Below are 20,353 nucleotides of genomic sequence, written 5' to 3'. Positions count from 1 at the left end.
TCCTTCTCCAATCAGGCGACCCGTACCATGTTCCTGTATAACAAAGGAATTAGCAGTAAAGGTTACAGAACAATTGAAGGAACGAGTCAATTGGCTCAAGGAGATTAAATTGTAAGGACAATGAGGAATATACAAAACAGAATTTAAATTCAGTGAAGGAGATAAGGAAACTCTGCCAATTCCCTGAGATGCAACTTTGGATCCATTGGCAACAGTAATGAAATGAGGGATTTTCTGAGGGGACATGGAAGAAAATGAAGAAATATTACCAGAGAGATGGGCTGAGGCACCTGAGTCAAGGATCCATGGATTGTGACCTTCCACAGATTGAGATATGCAGGCAGTTGACACATTGGACATGGAGGAGGATTGGTCAGGATTAGAAGATTTTCCAGACTTATACTTCAAAAATTCTTGGTACTCTTCATTTGAAATTTTGGGTTCGAGATCGTTAGATTTAAAAACATGAGCAGCTTTGTCTGGATATCCATGTAAGGCATAACATTTCTCTCGAGCATGACCTATTCTCTTACAATATGTGCACTGAGGACGCATACCACGACCACCACGTCCTCCTTGGTTGCTTTTGCCTCCTCCTCCTCCTTGTGGTGCTACCATAGCTGATGTTTCAATACCACCAATTGAACTTTTGTTTTTAACTAATGAAGGCACCCGAAGAAGTCGAGTAACTAAGCTGTCCATTGATGGAACTTGATCACCAGCTAACATTTGATCACGAACATGATCAAAGTCTGAATGTAGGCCTCTTAGAATTAAGACCATGTAAAACTTATCAAGCTTCTTGTTTAGGCCTAAGAATCAGCCACAAAGAAATTCTTCAATTCTTCTACAGCAGCACGGGCCTTTCCTATGTAAGCAACCATATCATGATTGTTTTGTTCAAGGGAAGTCACTCTTTGAGTTGCTTCAAAGAGACATTGCACATCGTTAGCAAAGATATCCTGAGCTTTTCTCCAAAAAGAGGAACACGTTTTCTAAGGTCTCAAAATTTCTAAGACTTCTTGTTCAACAGATTGCCATAGGGCAGCACATAGTTGAAAATCAAGCTTCTGCCATTGAGATTTCTCTTCTTCGGAAACGGTGGAAATATCTTGTTCAAGATGATCATGGTATCCTTGACCAAGAAACCATAACTCCACGGAAGAAGACCAAGGTAGATAGTTTTTCCAATTGAGTTTTGCAGAAGTAATTGTAGGAGTAGCAGAGAGAGACGGTCCAAGACGAGCCATTATAAACCCAAACAGAAAAAAAAGAGGGAAAAATTGATTGTGGGTAGAAACCCTAATCGGAGCAACCCTCAATGAAACAGCAAATCAGAGACCACAACACACCAGGAGACTGAGGCGAAACGACCGGCAGGCGCGCGGTGAAGTTCTGACACGGGGAAGGCTGCACGTGGAGCCCACGCGCCCGAGAGTGGCCGGAAAGAAAGGACACGTGACGGCGCGTCAAGAGAAGGATGAGGCGGCGACCACCAGGGATGGGTCGCGCTCGTTGAGGCGCACCGAACCCTTGACTTCGCCGGAGAAAAGGCTGCGACGGCGGCGGCGCCGGCGGCGGACGGCGGCAGGGACGATGTGGCGGCGGGCAAACCCTAACTGGCTCTAGATACCATGTAAAAGTTTGGAGAGTTAACTGGGAAGTAAAAATATTATTACTGTGCTGTAATTCTATTACACATAGTGCCCTATTTAAGGGACTATGGACCAACGTAAATAAGGCTTCTAAAAAGCCCAAAACCAAAAAGCTAGTTAAAACAATACAATATATTTCAACACATCCCAATGGGTCCAGCCCCTCAAACCTGGCCAATTCTACCTGCTGCCTCCAATTCTGTTCACCCCTGTCTTCCTCCATCTCCCTTTCATCTGAACCCTCTTTCTGCCCTTTCATGACAAATTCCTTACTTCTTCCTAAGCCCTTTATGTGAATCTTGATTTCTTGCAGCATTTCTCTCATTTCTTGCATATTTCTTCTGTATTCTGCCATGTTCATTTTCAGGTCGTTGGTCCTCCTCCCCAAGGTATTGTTTCTTCCTTCCATGCCTCCACCCTTTCTTGGTCACTTCTTGATCCCTTCTTGATCTGGCAGTGCCCTCCCAAGCGGATCCGGCAGGTCGAACCAATTGGTTAGGCTTCTTTAGTCAAGAAGTCTAACTATCACTCAAAAAGAACACACACTCACTCACCAAATTACTGGAAACAGTATTGTAACCAAAGAATACAAGAATAGGAGGGCACACCCTCCTCCAAGGGTTTCCCCTTCACAAAGAGCTAAAGCTCAATCTACAAGATTATCTAAAGTCCCCTCACACAAGACTTCCTTGCCTTCTTATAAAGGCCCCCTAACCAACTAACAACTAATTCCTAATCTATTTCATTTTATTATTATTAGATTGTGAGTTTAAGCCTAACTCAACCCTACAAAACCGGCTTGTAAGGTGAGGTTTTCACCTCATTTATATATTATAATTTGGCCTTATCTCTAGTCGATGTGAGACTTCCAACACACCCCCTTCACGCCGAGGTATAGACATCTTGTGCGTGATAGTAGAAATTGGGTGGTCCAATAACGGCCGGACAACGGGTGGAAACAAAAATGCTCACTTAGAACTNGTTAGNATANNCTCTAATCATGGTTCTGATACCATATTAGAAAGTGGGTTTAAGCCTAACTCAACCCTACAAAACCGGCTTGTAAGGTGAGGTTTGCACCTCACTTATATATTATAATTTGGCCTTATCTCTAGTCGATGTGGGACTTCCAACACATCCCCTTCACGCCGAGGTATAGACATCTCGTGCGTGATAGTAGAAATTGGGTGGTCCAATAACGGCCGGACAACGGGTGGAAACAGAAATGCCCACTTAGAACTCGTTAGGATAGGCTCTAATCATGGTTCTGATACCATATTAGAGAGTGGGTTTAAGCCTAACTCAACCCTACAAAACCGGCTTGTAAGGTGAGGTTTGCAGCTCACTTATATATTATAATTTGGCCTTATCTCTAGTCGATGTGGGACTTCCAACAATTATGAATACATTATATCCTAGCAATTTTATATTATGTTTTATTCCGCAGCTTAGACAACTCGTTAAACCTGTCTAAGCAAAAATGGACATAACTTCAGGGTGAGTTTATTGTTGGATTATATATGCCTTTGATTCGGATTTTATGTCATTAAACTGGCTTCGAACTGGATTAAACTGTGTAACTCTGGTCCTGAGCAAACTGGTTAAAATGTTGAAATATTGCATGGAAAGGACAATCCTAAGTTGAAGGTGCTGACTATGCTGCAAAAACTATATTTGACTAGATGAGCGCATGGCTCAAGATTATTTATGGTTTTAAGGAAATTGTAGAAAACTTTTAAACAGTAAGTAGATCGAGAATCAAACACTTTGCACTGGAACTTTATCCTTGCATTTCACCAGGAAACGAACATCAATATTAATGTCTTATATGAAGAAATGTTAATATATACATAATCTTAATTATTATTTTAATCTCCGTTTTATGTGGTTCAACTGCTGACCTATTGGTTCAACCTTTAACTGATTAACCTAGTATCTAAACCAAGTTAATGACTATTATTATTATTATTAAAACTGGTTTCATGAATTTATGTGTGATCTAGTATAATAGGATAGCACTCTAGATTCCTTGTAGTTGATCCTATTTGGTGAGCATATGTATTGATGTTAAAAGATCATTTCGCAATCAGATATTAAACTTTACAAGAAATAAGTTTACTTTTTACTCGTCAAGTATCCAATGGATTGACAATTTGTTCCATTTGCTATGTTTTTTGGAAATTCAAACTAGGAATGATGTTAGGCCTCTACTGGTAGTTAGGAAGAAGTCTATATAAAAGGGGATGGGGTGCTTTGAGAGAGTGAGTTTTTGAGTCTTATTGATTGTTGTGGGAACTCTTGGAGTTCTTTGGGGAGAGGTTAAGCTCTCTATACTCGTATTCTTGATTGCTCAGTAATACAAAGAGGTTATACAACACTCTTGGGTGTGTGGTTTGTGTGGGTGAAGTGTGTTTTCCATAAGTTCCCGATTAGGAACCTATCAAATGAAGTCATATATCATTATTGTTATAAATGTAAAGAGTCTTTCAATTAAAATGTTAAACTTTTAAGAGATTTTGTCTGAGACGCGGTATTAAAAGTTCAATGTCCAAGGGTTTAGCAGTTCAATCTTTCTTGCCCTTGTTCTTTATAGTTAAATTAATTTAGGTCTGTTAGTGTATAGCCTTATAGTAGGCTTTAAGTAGGGAACCTGTCCCTGTAAGATAGTTGCACCTATGACTGTCAAATAGTTACTTTCAGCAGTTAGAATTTACCCCTTGTATCTTGCTCTATATATAGAGAGGCTCTGAGTACACTACTCTCACAGTCAATAGTACAACTTTGCAGTTTTGCATTCTCATAATTATAACTATTGATTTTTGATTTCTTATGATGATCACGATCTAGGGTCAGAGAGCCCTGCAGCCTGGGAGCTTCAAGGTCAACTTTTGCTCACCTGACTTCAACCCTCTCACTGTGTCTATCTTGACATCTGTTGACTATTCTCATTCATTCAATTTATGCAAGGGCTGGTTAACTCAGAAGTGAACTGCTCAATGTCAAGAAAGGATATCAAACAGTCTCACTTCTTTTCAAATCAAGCCATTTCTGCTTGCTTCAAATCCATTGGTGGTCCGTTCTTCATCTGAAATTAAAAACTATATACGGGCCTAGGAAGTAGTCCAAGTCACCAAAAGCTCTTTGGAGAGACATGAATTGACTTTGGAAATCAACTGCTGAAGAAGAGTAGACAAGATGAGCTTAGCCTCAGTCATGTTGGCTTTGGCTTAGATCACTAGTGTATTTAGCTGAACTGGACTACTTTAGTGTTCTCATTTCAGAATTCTCTCCAAAGGAGTTGAGTTCGGGTGACCCTTATGGGATTGCTTCCTAGGCATTGAGGTTTAGCCTCAACCTGATTGACCACTATATGTCTTACAAAGTAAATGCATCTTTTTGTTAGCCGAAACCACTGTGGCTGAGGCTAAACCTATCTCATCTTCTATGGTGGGAGGCTGTAAACTTACTAAACAAGGTTGACTTACTTTTCTGATACATCCTTTCCTAGATTATTCATGGGGCACTTTGATATACCCCTAAAAGGGGAGTGGAAAAGTAGGAAAGGGAAGGGGGAAGGAGACTCACCTAATACTCTAACTTTTGGAGTTAGGCATCTGCATGGTTATCAAACTCTTGAGTTAATTTGGACGAGTTTACGTTCTCAGATCTGGCTTCCAAGTTAACTCGGAAATAAACTCGTTTTCTAAGTAAACTCAGTAGAATCGATTGTGAAATCAATAAGATTGTGTAGAATAGTGAGTTTTCAGCTATTTTGCAAGTTTTTTTTGATGAAAAAAATTATAACATTATGTCTCGAAATGCATCAAAATTAATTATACTAATCCAAGTATTTATGTTTTACAATATTTCTATGAAAAATATATTTATAATTTTTTTATTTCAAATTATATAATTTTATAGACTTATTTGAATTAGGATATTATTCATATAATTTTTTTTATCGAAATAAACTCTTACGAGTTTATGAGTCGAGTTTGCTAGTCGAGTTTACTCTACTCTCACGAGTTTACATAAACTTTCGAATTTGACAACCTTGGACACCTGTTTGTTTATTTTTGTCATCTAATCTCTATGTTAGAATGTGAACGCTATTATGATCTATGTAGTTCTACTCTTAGTGTTGTGCTTGGAAGCATTGTTCCTCTTCATTCCAAATTCAAGCGTACAACCAATATGATTGATTGATCTATGTGCCTCTCTTATAACTTTTTTGTATTCCCTTGGTCCTGGGATACAATTCGATCCTTATATGGAAACATCTCAATTTGAGGAAAGCCTTTGAGGCTTCTTTATGAAAAGAACAATATGAATTTGGGTATAGATGATTTTTCTTTTTTCTTTGTGACATTTACCACATTTCTGATCCCTATTTNTTTTTTAGTGGGTGGAATGCTATGAGAAGTTACAGGAAAGAGTTACAACATCTCTAATTTGTGAGTCTCTAATGATTGTCGTGTTCTCGATGCTAGATCCTCTATTATTCTATATTCTCCCCGAAAGCATGTTAATAATCCATATGTCATGTGGAGCTGATAATCTTCTATTTGCTGGAAAACAGTGGGGTCAGGTTGGGACCCAATCAAGGTCCCGATGTCCATTGGTGCATCCATTATAGCAGTTACAGATCCATATCCTAATTTTACTGATGTTATAACACTTGTAGATCTTGCTTCTAGCAGTGGCCACAAAGGAATTTCTAATTTTCTTGCAGAGACATTATTAACTAGCCATTTTGAATTACTCACAATGAAGGAAAGTAAAGATGGTAGGAAAGAAACTTCAGTAATGGAAGCAGTGCAAACAATTTCAGAGCGTACTGCGACACTTGTGCTTTATAGGGATGGCCAGGTAAGTCTAGAAGATCTAGAAGTAGAAATGAGAAAACAAAAGTTGTCGCAAAGATTTGCTACAACATTTTTGAGCCGTGCAAGAACACACTGGTTTTCTAGGTTTTTTGGCTTGGAGTAGTTTTTATCATTAATGGAACAGAAGGAGTTAACAATTCTCTCATATCAACCACCACCCAAGCCTCCAGATCAGAAATTGCAGGCAATAGTTAGTGGCCTTCCGATGAGAAGACAATATCACACTACCATGGGATCAAGCTTCATTGTTCCAACCTTGAGGACAAGGTTGTTTTGTAACGGCGTGTAATGATAGGATATAATGTGCATGGTAGGAGGAAAAAAAATTAAGTAGTTGTTAGTTGGGTTGCTAGGGTGAGTGAGGTTTCCTTTATATAGTTAAGGGGTCTTGGTAGATTGAGTTTTAGCTCTTTGTGAAGGGGAAACTCTTGGAAGAGAGTGCTCTCCTATTTTTGTGTTGTTTTAAGTCTATATAATAAAGAATATTACTCTTCTTTTTCTTTTTAATTCTGGTTTCCTAACACTATTTGGTGCAATAGAACGAGAAAACAATCTCTTTGTCTTTTTCTCCCTCCTTCCTATTGATTAGAATGTTTAACAAGCAAAATTATCGATGCTATGATGTGATTGATTGACATAAATGAATAGGTTGATTCTACTAATCTTTAGTATATATGTACTTACTCAACACACTTATCACTGTAGACTTAGAATAATTAATACATATTGTGATTCTATGGTGAATACTTAAATGCAAACTATTTTGCATGTTATTCGATCCATTTGTACCAAAGATACAATATGCTGGTTTGTTTGGTTTTGTTTTTTATATTTTTCAATTATAGAATCTTAGGCTCTTATGTGTTTTGTTGAAATGTAATGTATTTTCTAGTAGGCTTTTTAGTAGCCTTTTGTTTTTCCTTTGTATGTTGAACTACTATCCCTTATAAATAGGGTAGTATGATGTATTAGGGTTAAAAGAACAGTAATTGTTAAAATCTGTTTTATTTATGTTAGAATCATTGTTTTCTATTAGTTATATTTTTTCTTTATTTAACATATTATAATTATTGTGAATAATGGGGATATCCTTGAATCATAGGGATCTCGTTGTCTAGGAGTTATTGTTATGCTTCCTAAAGTAGCTTCCTAGCCTTGTCTATATGGATTGTATTCTCAGCATAATAATAATATAAGATTCTACCCTAAATCGTGAGAGTAATAATAAAATTTTAGTTTCTCTCCCAACTCTTTAAGTTGGTATCTAGAGCCAACTGCCTGGGCTTTTAGTTCGTTTCGTCGTCGCTGTTGTCCATTGACTGTTGCTGCTGTCTGCCGCCACTGCCACTGCAACTTTTTCTTCAGCAAAGTCAAGGGTTAGGTGTGGCTCAAGGAGCGTGACCCATCCCTGGTGATCACCACTTCATTCTCCTCCCAATGCGCCATCATGCGCAACTTCTTTCCGGCCAGCCTTGGGCACGTGGGTTTCACGCGCTGCCTTCCCCGTGTCAGAACATTACCGTGCCACTGTTAGTCGTTCGCCTCAATTTCCTGAGTATATTGTGGTCCTTTTTTGCTGTTCCGTTGACAACAACCCAGATCTAGGATTTCTTCTCTCAAAATCTTATATCCCTCATCTATTTGGCCTTAGAATGGCATCTAGTTTTGGAACACCTTCTTTATCTGCTACTCCTACCATCACTTCTGCAAAACTCAATTGGAAAACTATCTGTCTTGGTCTTCTTGCATGGAGTTATGGTTTCTTGGTCAAGAATACCATGATCATCTTTAACAAGATATTTCCACCGTACCCGATGAAGAAAAATCTTAGTTGCAGAAGTTTGATTTTTAATTATGGACTGTCTTGTGTTAATCTCTCAAACAAGAGGTCTTAAAAATTGAGACCTTACAAAACATTCTCCTCTTTTTGGAACAGAGCACAAGATATCTTTGCTAATAATGTGCAATGTCTCTTTGATGCAACTCAAAGAGTTACTTCCCTCAAACAAGCCAATCATGATATGGTCGCTTACATAGGAAAGGCTCGTGCTATTGTAGAGGAATTGAATTTGTGGCTGATTCTTTAGAAAGCATAAATAAACAAGAAGTTTGATAAGTTTTACATGGTCCTAATCCTATGAAGTCTACACTCAGATTTTGATCATGTTCGTGATCAAATATTAGTTAGTAATCAAGTCCCATCAATGGACAAGCTAGTTACGCGACTTCTTCGAGTACCTACATTAGTTAGAGACGAAAATTCGATTGATGGTATTGAAACATCAGCTATGGTAATACCATAAGGAAAATGAGGATGCAGTAGAAACCGAGGAGGATGTGGTGGTCGTATTATGCATCCTCAATGCATATATTGTAAGAAAATAGGCCATATTCAAGAGAAATGTTATGCCTTACAGGGAATATCCAGACAATGTTGCTCATGTTTCTAAATCTTTTGACCTAGAACCCTGAATTTCAATTGAAGAGTATCAACAATTTTTGAGGTACAAGTCTGGAAAATCTTCTACTCCTAGCCAATCCTCCATGTCCAATGTGTCAACTGTCTGCATATCTCAATCTATGGAAGGTCATAGTCCATGGATCCTTGACTCAAGTGCCTCAGACCATATCTTTTGAACATTCCTTCATTTTCTTCCATGTCCTCCAAAAATCCCTCATTTCATTATCGTTGCCAATGGATCCAAAGTGGCATCTCAGGGAATTGGCAGTTTCCTTATCTCCTTCACTAAATTTAAATTCTGTTGTGTATTCCTCATTGTCCTTAAAATTTAATCTCCTTGAGTCAATTGACTCGCTCCTTAAATTGTTCTGTAACCTTTCCTGCTAATTCCTTTGTTATATTGGAATATGGTACAGGTCGTTTGATTGGAGAAGAACATGAGTCTCAAGGACTTTATTTCTTAAAACCTAGCTCTTCAGTTTCTTGTTTTACAACTTCATCCCCAAAACTTTTGCATGACCGTTTGGGCCATCCAAGTTTGTCCAAGTTGAAGGTGATGGTTCTGAGTCTCAAGAACATTCAAGTCTTAGATTGTGAGTCTTGTCAGTTTGGAAAACATGTTGGATCTTCCTATCCTAAAAGGTTTGAGACGCGATGTAATTTTCTTTTCTCAACTGCTCACTCTCATATTTAGGGACCAAGTCGTGTTATTTCATTTGGTTTTAATTATTTTGTAACCTTCATTGATGAATTCTTTTGATGTACTTGGGTTTATTTAATGAAAGAGATATATGAACTTTTGTCCATATTTATGTCCTTTTTTAATGAAATTAAGAACCAATTTGGGAAGACAATTAAAACCCTCCGAAGTGATAATGCTAAGGAATATTTTTCTGCAGCATTTTCCTCATTCTTATCTTCCAAAGGAATTTTACATCAGTCAACATGTCGTCACACTCCACAACAAAATAGTATTGTAGAGAGAAAGAATAGATATCTCCTTGAAATTGCATGCTCCCTAATGTTGAACACTAATATTCCTGTGTATCATTGGGGCGATGCAGTCCTCACTGTCTGTTTTCTAATCAATAGAATGCTTTCTTCCTCTCTTGGGAATAAAATTCCTCACTCTGTCATTTTTCCAAACGACACTCTATACCATGTCTCACCATGTGTATTTGGGTGTATGTGTTTTGTCTATAATGTTTCTCTAGGACTTGATAAACTTTGCAAAAGCTATTAAGTGTGTTTTCTTGGGATACTCTCGTGTTCAGAAAGGGTATAAATGTTATTCTCCCTCCACCAAGAGATATTATATGTCTACTAATGTCACATTCTTTGAGGATGTACCTTTTTTCTTGTTCTCCATGGAGGATCGTTCATCTGTTCAACAAATATTTCCTCTACCATCATGTGATCCTTTGGTTATTCCTATTTTTGTACCTTATGAAATAGGAAGAAGATTAGGAGAAATCTCTCTTGTGTGTCTTTGCATACACATAGGGTTCGTTATTTATAATAGAAGAAATATGGACTAAGTCCAAATACAAATGAATATGTAAGAATAAAATAAAATAAAATAATAACAATGTTTCCCCTAATAAATATATAGGTACTGTGTTTCCCTAATTAACATAAACACAATATAAACTAAATATAATATCTCTAACACTTCCCCTCAAGCTGGAGCATATAAATCATATGTTCCAAGCTTGTTACAAAGATAGTCAATTCTAGGTCCTCGCAAGGACTTAGTGAATATGTCTGCCAACTGGTTGCTTGAGTTAACGAACTCAGTTTTGATATCTCCAGATATGATCTTTTCTCTAATAAAATGGCAATCAACTTCAATGTGCTTGGTTCTCTCATGGAAGACATGGTTAGAGCTAATATGAAGAGCAACTTGATTATCACATATAAGTGTCATGTGAGTGATATCTCCAAATTTCAATTCACTAAGTAATTGTTTAAGCCACACAAGTTCACAAGTAGTTGATGCCATAGCTCTATATTCTGCTTTTGCGCTGGACCTAGCCACAACGCTTTCTGTGAGAACAATGTCATCGACATACACTATTAAGTAGATACATCCAGCACTTGAGTGGCGATAGAACACTGAATGATCCGCTTTACTGCGAGACATACCAAATTGTTGAACAACACAACTGAATATACCAAACCAGGCCCGAGGAGACTGTTTTAGGGCATATTGGGATTTGCGAAGACGACATACCAATCCAGATGACTCCCCCTGAGCAACAAAGTCAGGTGGTTGCTCCATATAAATTTCTTCGTGCAAATCACCATTAAGGAAAGCATTTTTGACATCAAGTTAGTAAAGAGGCCATTGTCGAAGAGTGACCATGGCAATGAATAGGCAAACCGAGGTCATTTTCGCCACTGGAGAAAAGGTATCACCATAATCCAAACCAAAAATCTGTGTGTAGCCTTTGGCAACCAGTCGAGCTTTCAAACGATCAAATGTACCATCAAGGCCAACTTTGATAGCATACACCCACCTGTAATCAACAACAGACTTTCCAAATGGTAATTGGACAAGCTCCCAAGTTCCACTTTTCTGTAAAGCACTTAATTCATCCAGCATGGCTTGACGCCAACCAGGATGAGTTAAGGCATCACCCACAAATTTGGGAATTGACACAGAAGAAATGGATGAGAGACATGTGTAAAAAGATGGAGATAATCTGTGGTAATTAAGAATAGTATAATGGGGGGAAGGGTTACGAGTGGAACGTATACCTTTACAGAGTGCAATGGGCAGGTCAGACTCATTTGCTGGAGCCGGAGGAGACACAGGAAGCGGCACTGGAAGTGAGTCATGAGACGGCACAGGATTGCGGCGACTATAAACCTGAAGGGGTGGGGTTGAAGGTCGATCTCGTAGGGAATGAGAGTCTAAAGAAGGAGACGGATCACAGAAAAAAGGAATATAAACAATAGCAGGTGGAGGTACAAACCGAGAAGATAAATGTGAAAAGTAAAACGAAGATTCATCAAAAGTGACATCAGTCGAGATGAAATGACGATTGAGGGAACGGGAAAAACACTTATAGCCCTTTTGTGACCGCGGAAATCCTAAGAAGACACATTTGTGAGATCGAGGAGATAACTTATCAAGACCAGGACTAAAATCATGAACAAAACATGTAGACCCAAAAACTCTAAGAGGTAATGGATGTAAAGGGTCTTGAGGAAATAAGATAGAATGAGCGATTTTGTTATCTAGGACAGAAGACGACATGCGGTTTATGAGATAACATATAGTGAGAACTGCATCACCTCAAAAACGCGAGGGTACTTGACCATGGATTAGAAGTGTACAAGTTGTTTCAATAAGGTGTCTATTCTTACGCTCAGCCACCCCATTTTGTTGAGGGGTATAGGCACATGAGGTTTGGTGAAGAATGCCATGAGAAGCCATAAAATGTTTAAATGGTTGAGAAAGGTATTCACGGCCATTATCACTGCGTAACGTGCGAATAGAAACCCCAAACTGAGTTTTTATTTCATGGAAAAAAGTTTGGAAAATAGAAAACAACTCAGAACGATTCTTCATTAGAAACAACCAAGTACACCTGGAATAGTCATCAATAAAGGTAACAAAATACTGAAACCCTAAAGTTGACTTAACACGATTAGGTCCCCAAATATCAGAATGAACCAATGAAAAGGGGTATGACGCTCATTGTGAAACACTACGAGGAAAGGAACTACGAGTATGTTTACCTAACTGACAAGACTCACACGACAAACATGATAATTTTGACAAACTAGGAACAAGTTGCTGCAGTTTGGCAAGACTGGGATGACCTAATTGAGCATGAAGAATGGATGGTGAGTCCATGATTACGCCAGTTTGTGGAGAAGGGCGGAGATGATATAGGCCATGAGACTCACATCCTGTGCCACTAATGTGTTTCGAACTCTGGTCCTGCAACCAAACAGAGTCTTTGGTAAACGTAATAACACAATTAAGGGAACGAGTTAGACAACTGACGGACAATAAGTTAAAAGGAGACCCAGGGACATAAACTACATGATCAATGGATATGGACGGAAAAATATGAACAGTATCAATACCATGAGATGAGACTCTAGACCCATCAACCATTGTTACCGAGGGTAAATTATCCGGGTATGACAAGGAAGAAAACAAGGACTTGTTATCAGTGATATGATCGGTGGCGCCTGAGTCAAGGACCCAAGATCCGAGAGAGTGAGTCAGACCAACAAAAGGAGTACTTGTGAGTGTAACAGAAGCAGATGTAGTGGAACTAGAGTGGTGACAGTCCTCATACCATCTGAGAAATTCTTGAAAGAGTGCAGGGTTGTCTATGCTATTTGATGAAGTAGGATGTTCTGACTGGCGAGATAGACTCCGATCATCACATTGGATAGCCATGGAGAGGGAGAAACCCTAAAAAATTCAACGTGCTTCGATTGGCGCAACGACCACAGATCCAGAAAGAGGACGAGGAGGCGATTCAGATGGAGTGGTCGCTGGTCGATTCTGGAACTCCGGTGACGACTTCGGCGACTACCCCGGCAGCGGTGGAGGCAGCGGCGGCGACGACGACTGCGGAGGCTATGGAGGCTATGACTGTGGAAGAGGCGGGATCAGAACCTAAGCTCTAGATATCATATGAAATAGGAAGAAGATTAGGAGAAATCTCCCTAGTGTGTCTTTGCATACACATAGGGTTCTCTATTTACAATAGAAGAAATATAGGCTAAGCCCAGATACAAATGAATATGTAAGAATAAAATAAAATAAAATAAGAACAATGTTTCCCTAATAAACATATAGGTACTATGTTTCCCTAATTAACATAAACACAATATAAACTAAATATAATATCTCTAACATACCTCAAACTCAAAATGTGAATGACATTGTTCCTCCACCTCTTCTCACATATCAGCATCAGACACAATCTCAAACTCAGAACACTGAAGATCCTCAAGACTCAGATTCTCCTCCACTAGATCCCTACACCATGTATCATTCATCCTCCTCGCCTTCTCTTGACTTAGATGATAATTGGCTCATTGTTCTTCGGAAAAGTATTTGCTCTACTCGTAATCCTTATCTTGTTTATAATTGTTTTAAGTTATCATCGTTTGTCTTCTCCCTATTTCTCTTTTGTTTCCAACTTATCCTCCCTTAAGGTTCCTAATAATATTCACGAGGCACTTGATCATCTTGAATGGCGACAAGCCATGGTTGATGAAATGCAGGCACTTGAACACAATGGCACTTGGGACCTTGTCCCACTTCCTTCTGGTAAGAAGCATGTTGGTTGTAGATGGGTCTATGCTATTAAAGTTGGTCCTACTGGTGAAATTGATCGTCTTAAAGCTCATCTAGTAACTAAGGTATATACTTAAGTTTATGGCCTTGACTATTGTGATACTTTTTCTCCTGTGGCTAAAACTAGTAGGGTTCGTATTTTGCTTGCTATGGTTGCCGTTTTTCTGTGGCCACTTTACCATTGGACATTAAAAAGGTCTTTCTTCATGGTGATCAGAAGAGGAGATATACAAGGATCAACCTCCTGGGTTTGTTGCTTAGGGGGAGTACGGGTTAGTTTGTAAATTACGCCGTTTTCTCTATAGCTTGAAGCAATCACCTCAAGCTTGGTTTGGTAAATTTAGTTGAGTTGTGCAAAATTTTGGACTGAAACAATGTGAGGCTGATCATTCAGTGTTTTATGGTTATTCTTTCCCTGACAAATGTGTTTATCTCATGGTGTATGTTGATAATATTGTTATTACAGGAAATGACGTCACTAGAATTACTCAATTAAAGAATCATTTGTTCAACCATTTTCAGACTATATATCAGGGTCGTCTAAAATATTTTCTTGGTATTGAAGTGACACAGTCAAAAGGTGTCATCATTTCACAAAGGAAATATGCTCTTGATATTTTAGAGGAAACAGGTTTGACAAATTGCAAGCCCATTAATAGTATTATGGACTCAAATCAAAAGTTAATGAGAGATCAAGGTGAACCTTTCTGAGACCCAAAGAGATATAGAAGGCTGATTGGAAAACTCATCTATCTTACCATAACAAGATCTGATCTTTCTTATCTGGTGGGAGTTGAGTCAATTTATGCAAAATCCACACGTTGACCATTGTAATGTAGTGGTTCGCATTGTTAGATACGTAAAAGGAAACCCAGGATAGGGATTGTTGTATGAAAACAAGGGAAGCACTCGGATCGAAGGATATTATGATGCAGATTGGACTGGTTGTCCAATTGATCAAAGATCTACTATAGGATATTATGTTTTACTTGGAGGGAAACTTGTATATTGGAAAAGTAAGAAACAAAGTGGTGTTGTTCGATCTATTGCTGAAGCTGAAACTGTATTGTGACATTGCTATCATTTTTATCTTGCAAGGTGTAACCTTCGTTTATGTTTACTCGAGGATATTAGAGGCTGGTATTAGGTAGTTAGACTTCAAGGCTAATGTAAAGCTTTGTTGAATCTTCATGACCAGGGTCAACGATGCATTGGTCTTTCATATAGACTAGTGGTATTGAGTGATCTATAACCGATTCTATCATGTAGGATAAAATTTAGTTGTATGTTGTATTGAAGAGTTTGGAGTGATTGATGATTGTCTTGATGTATTATGTTCATCCATTATTTTTATATTTTCCCATCAAGTCTTCATAGTTCATGTTAGTAAATTTCTTTTTGTTTAATGTCTTTCTGTTGGATTGTTAGATGATGATAACCACTTAATCTTCAAAATTGGCATCTGGTCATGGAATAAATATTTTCCTTTCAGAATGTTAAAAATAGATAAATGTAATGTATGATAATTTCACCAATAAGTTTTGTTCTTAATCACAGGATAAGTCATCGGCAGTACCACGCGATGAAGATTACTCTTGGGATGAACGGAACTCAACAGTAAGGGGTTCTCCTTTCTCACAAAGAGAGTTTAGGGGACACCATGGTAGTCCTGGGCTGCAGTATTCTGACAAATCTAAGCTGAGTGACAAAAATCCAGAACCCAGTGAGGTCCTGTGGATTGGGTTCCCGGCTCAGTTGAAGGTGGACGAATCAATTTTAAAAAAGGCTTTTTCCCCATTTGGTGAAATAATGAAGATTACAACATTTCCAGGTCGTAGTTATGCATTTGTTCGCTTTAGGAGCCTTACATCTGCATGCAGAGCAAAAGACAATCTGAAGGGGAAGTTATTTGGAAATCCCCGTGTTCATATTTGTTTTGCCAAAAGTGAAACAGGTTCATCAAACAGTGAGAGGAGATCACTTAATGGCCCTCGCTCTCCAATTTACAAGTCAAGTGGTCGTGATGGATCTTCTGATAACCTCAGACAGGATCGGAGCTTCAATGGTGATCGCAGCATTGGTTCCCCAAATCAGTTCCGGAATTGGGATTCTGATCCTTATGATCACAAAAGGGGTTCTTCATGGATGGGTGGAACTAACACATATGAACAAAGGAAAGTTGGAGAGAAGGGGAGAACACAAGGAGTATCACAAGAAATCTATGAACTTATGAATAGTCCATCAAGAGAAAGAGATGATCGATTTCCTCAAAAAGGTGCATTCTACGAAGATCTGCGGGCCTTTACAGATGTTCATTATCTACGTGAGGCTAAAAGGCCGAAGACTGGTTCTCCTCCTCTTGAAAGAGAGCTTCCAGAGTATCCCTTCTCTGAATTAGAAAAACAGAAACAAGTTCTTCCAAGACTTTTATCTGATTTACCCGCACGTGAGCCTTTTGATAAAGGCTTTGATGTTGGAAATTTTACTTACGGCCAGACTCTTGAACGCCCCCCAAATTCACCTCTGCCTCGTTTAGATAGACAAGAAAGCTGGAAATCTTATGATAATTTCCAAATGGGTTCCGGTGCTCAGCAGTTAACTTATGTTGAAAAGAAAAGATTCACGCCTGAACCCGATAGTTCATCTTTAACGGAGTGGAAATGGGAAGGAACTATTGCTAAAGGTGGAACCCCTGTCTGTCGAGCACGCTGCTTTCCTGTGGGGAAAGTCCTAGATATCATGCTGTAAGTATAAACTCTTTTCAAAAGATGTTGGTTTTTAGATTCAGGTAGTCTTAGCTTTGAAATCTCTCTCTCTCTCTCTCTCTCTCTCTCTCTCTCTCTCTATATATATATATATATATATATATATATCTTTTTTTTTTTTGTTTCTTAAGTAGTCAAATTCTACTGAGACCCATTAAATAGAACTGCTTTCGAAAGGGGTAAAATAACATTGAGATGTGTGAGGGAAAAAAAAAAGGCCACTATTATACGAAAAATTCTTGCTGTCTATTGGCCCTCACTGACCTTGGAATTGGGTCAGTCTCTCCCGTCTTAAAAATTTTGATTACAGTGATATAACTAAATTTTGTAGACATTTTTATTGTCTAAAGCTTATATTTTGCTGAAAACATAGCCTTATTGGTTTTTACTTGTCGGAAAACTTACTTGATACCAATTGGCATTTAGATAGAATTTTGCAATATCCATATAAGGATTTCAGATAAATGCTCGTGTTATTCTTGTGTAGAATTTAGTTGGGAGTTGGTTTGTTCAGAACTTCAAAAAGCAGTCATCGCTGGAGCTTTTACTGATTGATTTAAAGTAATTGAGAGGAAATTAAGAATTTAGAAAATGTGCATTTAGAGGTAGAACTTAATCTAGTCATCTAAGTATATAATAGATAGCTGAGATGTTTTGTTTAATAAACAAGATAATTTACTTAAAAACATTTACTGTGGTTGAGGTAGCTCATTGTGGCTTTTGAACTTGTTTATTAATTATGAATTTATGCAACAAGGTTATCAAATTAAACATATATCTTTATTTATAATGCATACATGTGTATAGCATCTTCTTAATGTTCGAGTTAAAACACTTTTCTTCAATAAAAGTCCTAAACGGACAAGACTACAGGAAACACTGAATTCAAGTGTCAATGTGCACAATGGAGAGTGTAATTATGAAATATAGGTAATAAAGGAGAGATTAATTATAAATATCTTAATTACCACAGTTATGTGGATCCTAAAATAGGCCCATTGCAATTCCCAAGATACAATATCCAAATATCTAACAAGATGCATCAAAAAGAATTCATTAGCAGATAGTCAAGAACAGAATAGGAGAATAATGGATCCCTCTAAAGCAACCAGAGAAGACATAATGGAACATTAATAAGCTTAAAAGCAGCTCTAACATCTTTGTATGTAAACAATAGAATTCTCCTCTCAATAAATTCGTGACAGCCACATAAAGACCAAAAGATCAAAACCCTTCCTCGAAATGGTGGTGAGGGAAAATTCTGATTAATAACTCTTGCTTAACCATACTCATCAATATTACAACCACGTTAACCATGTTTACTATCATCAGTGTCCTCTTTCACATGTTTATGTTGGGTATTAATGTCAATAAATTGATTTCAGACCGGAATTCTTGGATTGCACAGCAAGAACTGGTCTAGATATGCTTTCAAAGCATTACTACCAAGCAGTTGGTGTTTGGGTTGTTTTCTTTGTGCCTGGAAGTGATGCTGACATGGAATTCTACAATGAATTTATGCATTATCTGGAGGAAAAGCAGCGCGCTGCTGTTGCCAAGCTGGATGACAAGACCACCTTATTTCTTGTTCCTCCATCCGAATTTTCAGAGAAAGTACTGAAGGTACCTGGTAAGTTGAGCATATCTGGTGTTATTCTGAGGTTGGAGAATCCTGTTTTAAATCATGGTCCAGGACACATGCAACGGGAAATGACAAACGAAAACCTGTTGTCTTATAATGAGAATATACTGCATCTGAAGTCATCATTTCCTTTGGAACGTGTACCTACATCACCATCTATTTCAGAATTGGGTAATTCAGGAATCAGCAATCTTTCATTTCTAGGAAATAAATTTGCAGCAGCTCCATCAGTTTCTGATTCAGTTCATGCCATGGCTACAATGTCTGAGTCTCATGACGAAAGAAATCGCAACTATCCTGTCCAGCAGCGGACTTCTGGGCCAAACTGGTCTTCTCAAAATCTGCAGAACTTCTCAAGTAGAACTCAATCATTGCAAGCATCAGGTGGTACTGTAGAACATGTTGCCGATGAACGCCAACTCACCATTCCAAGATCAGTGACAGATGTAAACTCAATTCAACATTCCAGTGGAACTTGTGTTATTCCATTTTATGGTGATAACAAGTTGTCTTACCCAGATATAAGACATTTAGATCCTTTATCAGTGCCTGTGGGAGCCCTTCCACCAGAACAGCTTGCACAACTAGCTGCATCTCTTCTTGAGCAGCAAAGGCAGTCAGGAAGCTCTTCGAGTACATCTGCATTGGCCGATCGTGATCCGCGCCAGATTAACAGATTTAACACGTCTGACATCTCATCCAGATTTAGCACGTCCGACACCTCATCCCGACAATCCCAAAAGTATGCTACAGAAAACAATCTCGTGAGTTCTGATCTGTCAACATCTCAGCTGGGTCAAATTCTACAGATGCAAAAACAGCAACAGATTTCAAATGCGCCCCAGATGTCACAAATGGTTCAAAGGGAACCACAAAGAGAGAGTACTGGAAATCAGCTGGTGGTGACTGATAGCAGCTTGCAGGAAGATTCTGATTCAGATCCACAGAAACGTCTACAAGCAACACTTCAGCTCGCTGCTGTTCTTCTACAACAAATCCAGCAAGGAAAAGGAAGTTGATCGCTCCCATGATTTCTGTTGCTTTCTTGGTTTAACGTCTTAGAATGACTTCAAAAATTAGAAAAGGTGTTCATGGCTGTAAGTAGGATGGTCACATTTTTTATTTTATGGATCGCAGTGGATTGCTAATGGAAATACTGCATATTTAGTTTTTTAAACCAACCTTTAGAGCTTTCCATAAAGTTATTATTATATTATTTCTTAAAACCTAAGAAATAATGTTTTTAAACCGAGATCACTCGTTTAATCTGGAAAGACATTGTTTGAGGTTAAATGGTCAAACCGAGATCAAACTGGTATCAGTATAATCATTTTTTGAAACTGAGTTAAAATAAAACATCAATTTATGTCTTTAACTTTTAAAAGATATATAAAATTTTTAATGAAATGTGTATTGTATTTAGATTGAAATTTTGATAATACATGTTAATAACAAATTTATTCGTAGAAAAAAGTGACAAACATTTTAGGTTGAATTGTACTTTTTAATAAGAGTTAAAATTTTAATTTATTTTTTTTTCTACTCAAATCGTTTTTTACCATTTTAACTGGTTTTTAACAGCTTTTGATCTATTGCACTTGTCTCATCATCT

The 20,353-nt window shown here is 38.1% G+C and overlaps 1 protein-coding gene across 1 annotated transcript in view; it reads left to right on the top strand.

Moving 5' to 3' along the window:
* The window catches only part of LOC106775670 (flowering time control protein FPA), a 34,046-nt gene extending 14,053 nt beyond the window's left edge, over positions 1–19,993 (top strand). Inside the window, exons 3-4 of the mRNA XM_014662815.2 lie at positions 15,892–17,078; positions 18,485–19,993. Of these exons, the coding sequence (XP_014518301.1) occupies positions 15,892–17,078; positions 18,485–19,760 (2,463 nt within the window). The 3' untranslated portion in view covers positions 19,761–19,993. The remainder of the gene's footprint in view (positions 1–15,891; positions 17,079–18,484) is intronic.
* The last annotated feature ends 360 nt before the right edge of the window (positions 19,994–20,353 follow it).

This window comes from Vigna radiata, chromosome 10 (assembly GCF_000741045.1).
Source record: "Vigna radiata var. radiata cultivar VC1973A chromosome 10, Vradiata_ver6, whole genome shotgun sequence".
Taxonomy (NCBI): Eukaryota; Viridiplantae; Streptophyta; class Magnoliopsida; order Fabales; family Fabaceae; genus Vigna; species Vigna radiata.
Note: the sequence above shows the minus strand (reverse complement) of the source record. Positions and strands in the feature narration are given on the sequence as shown.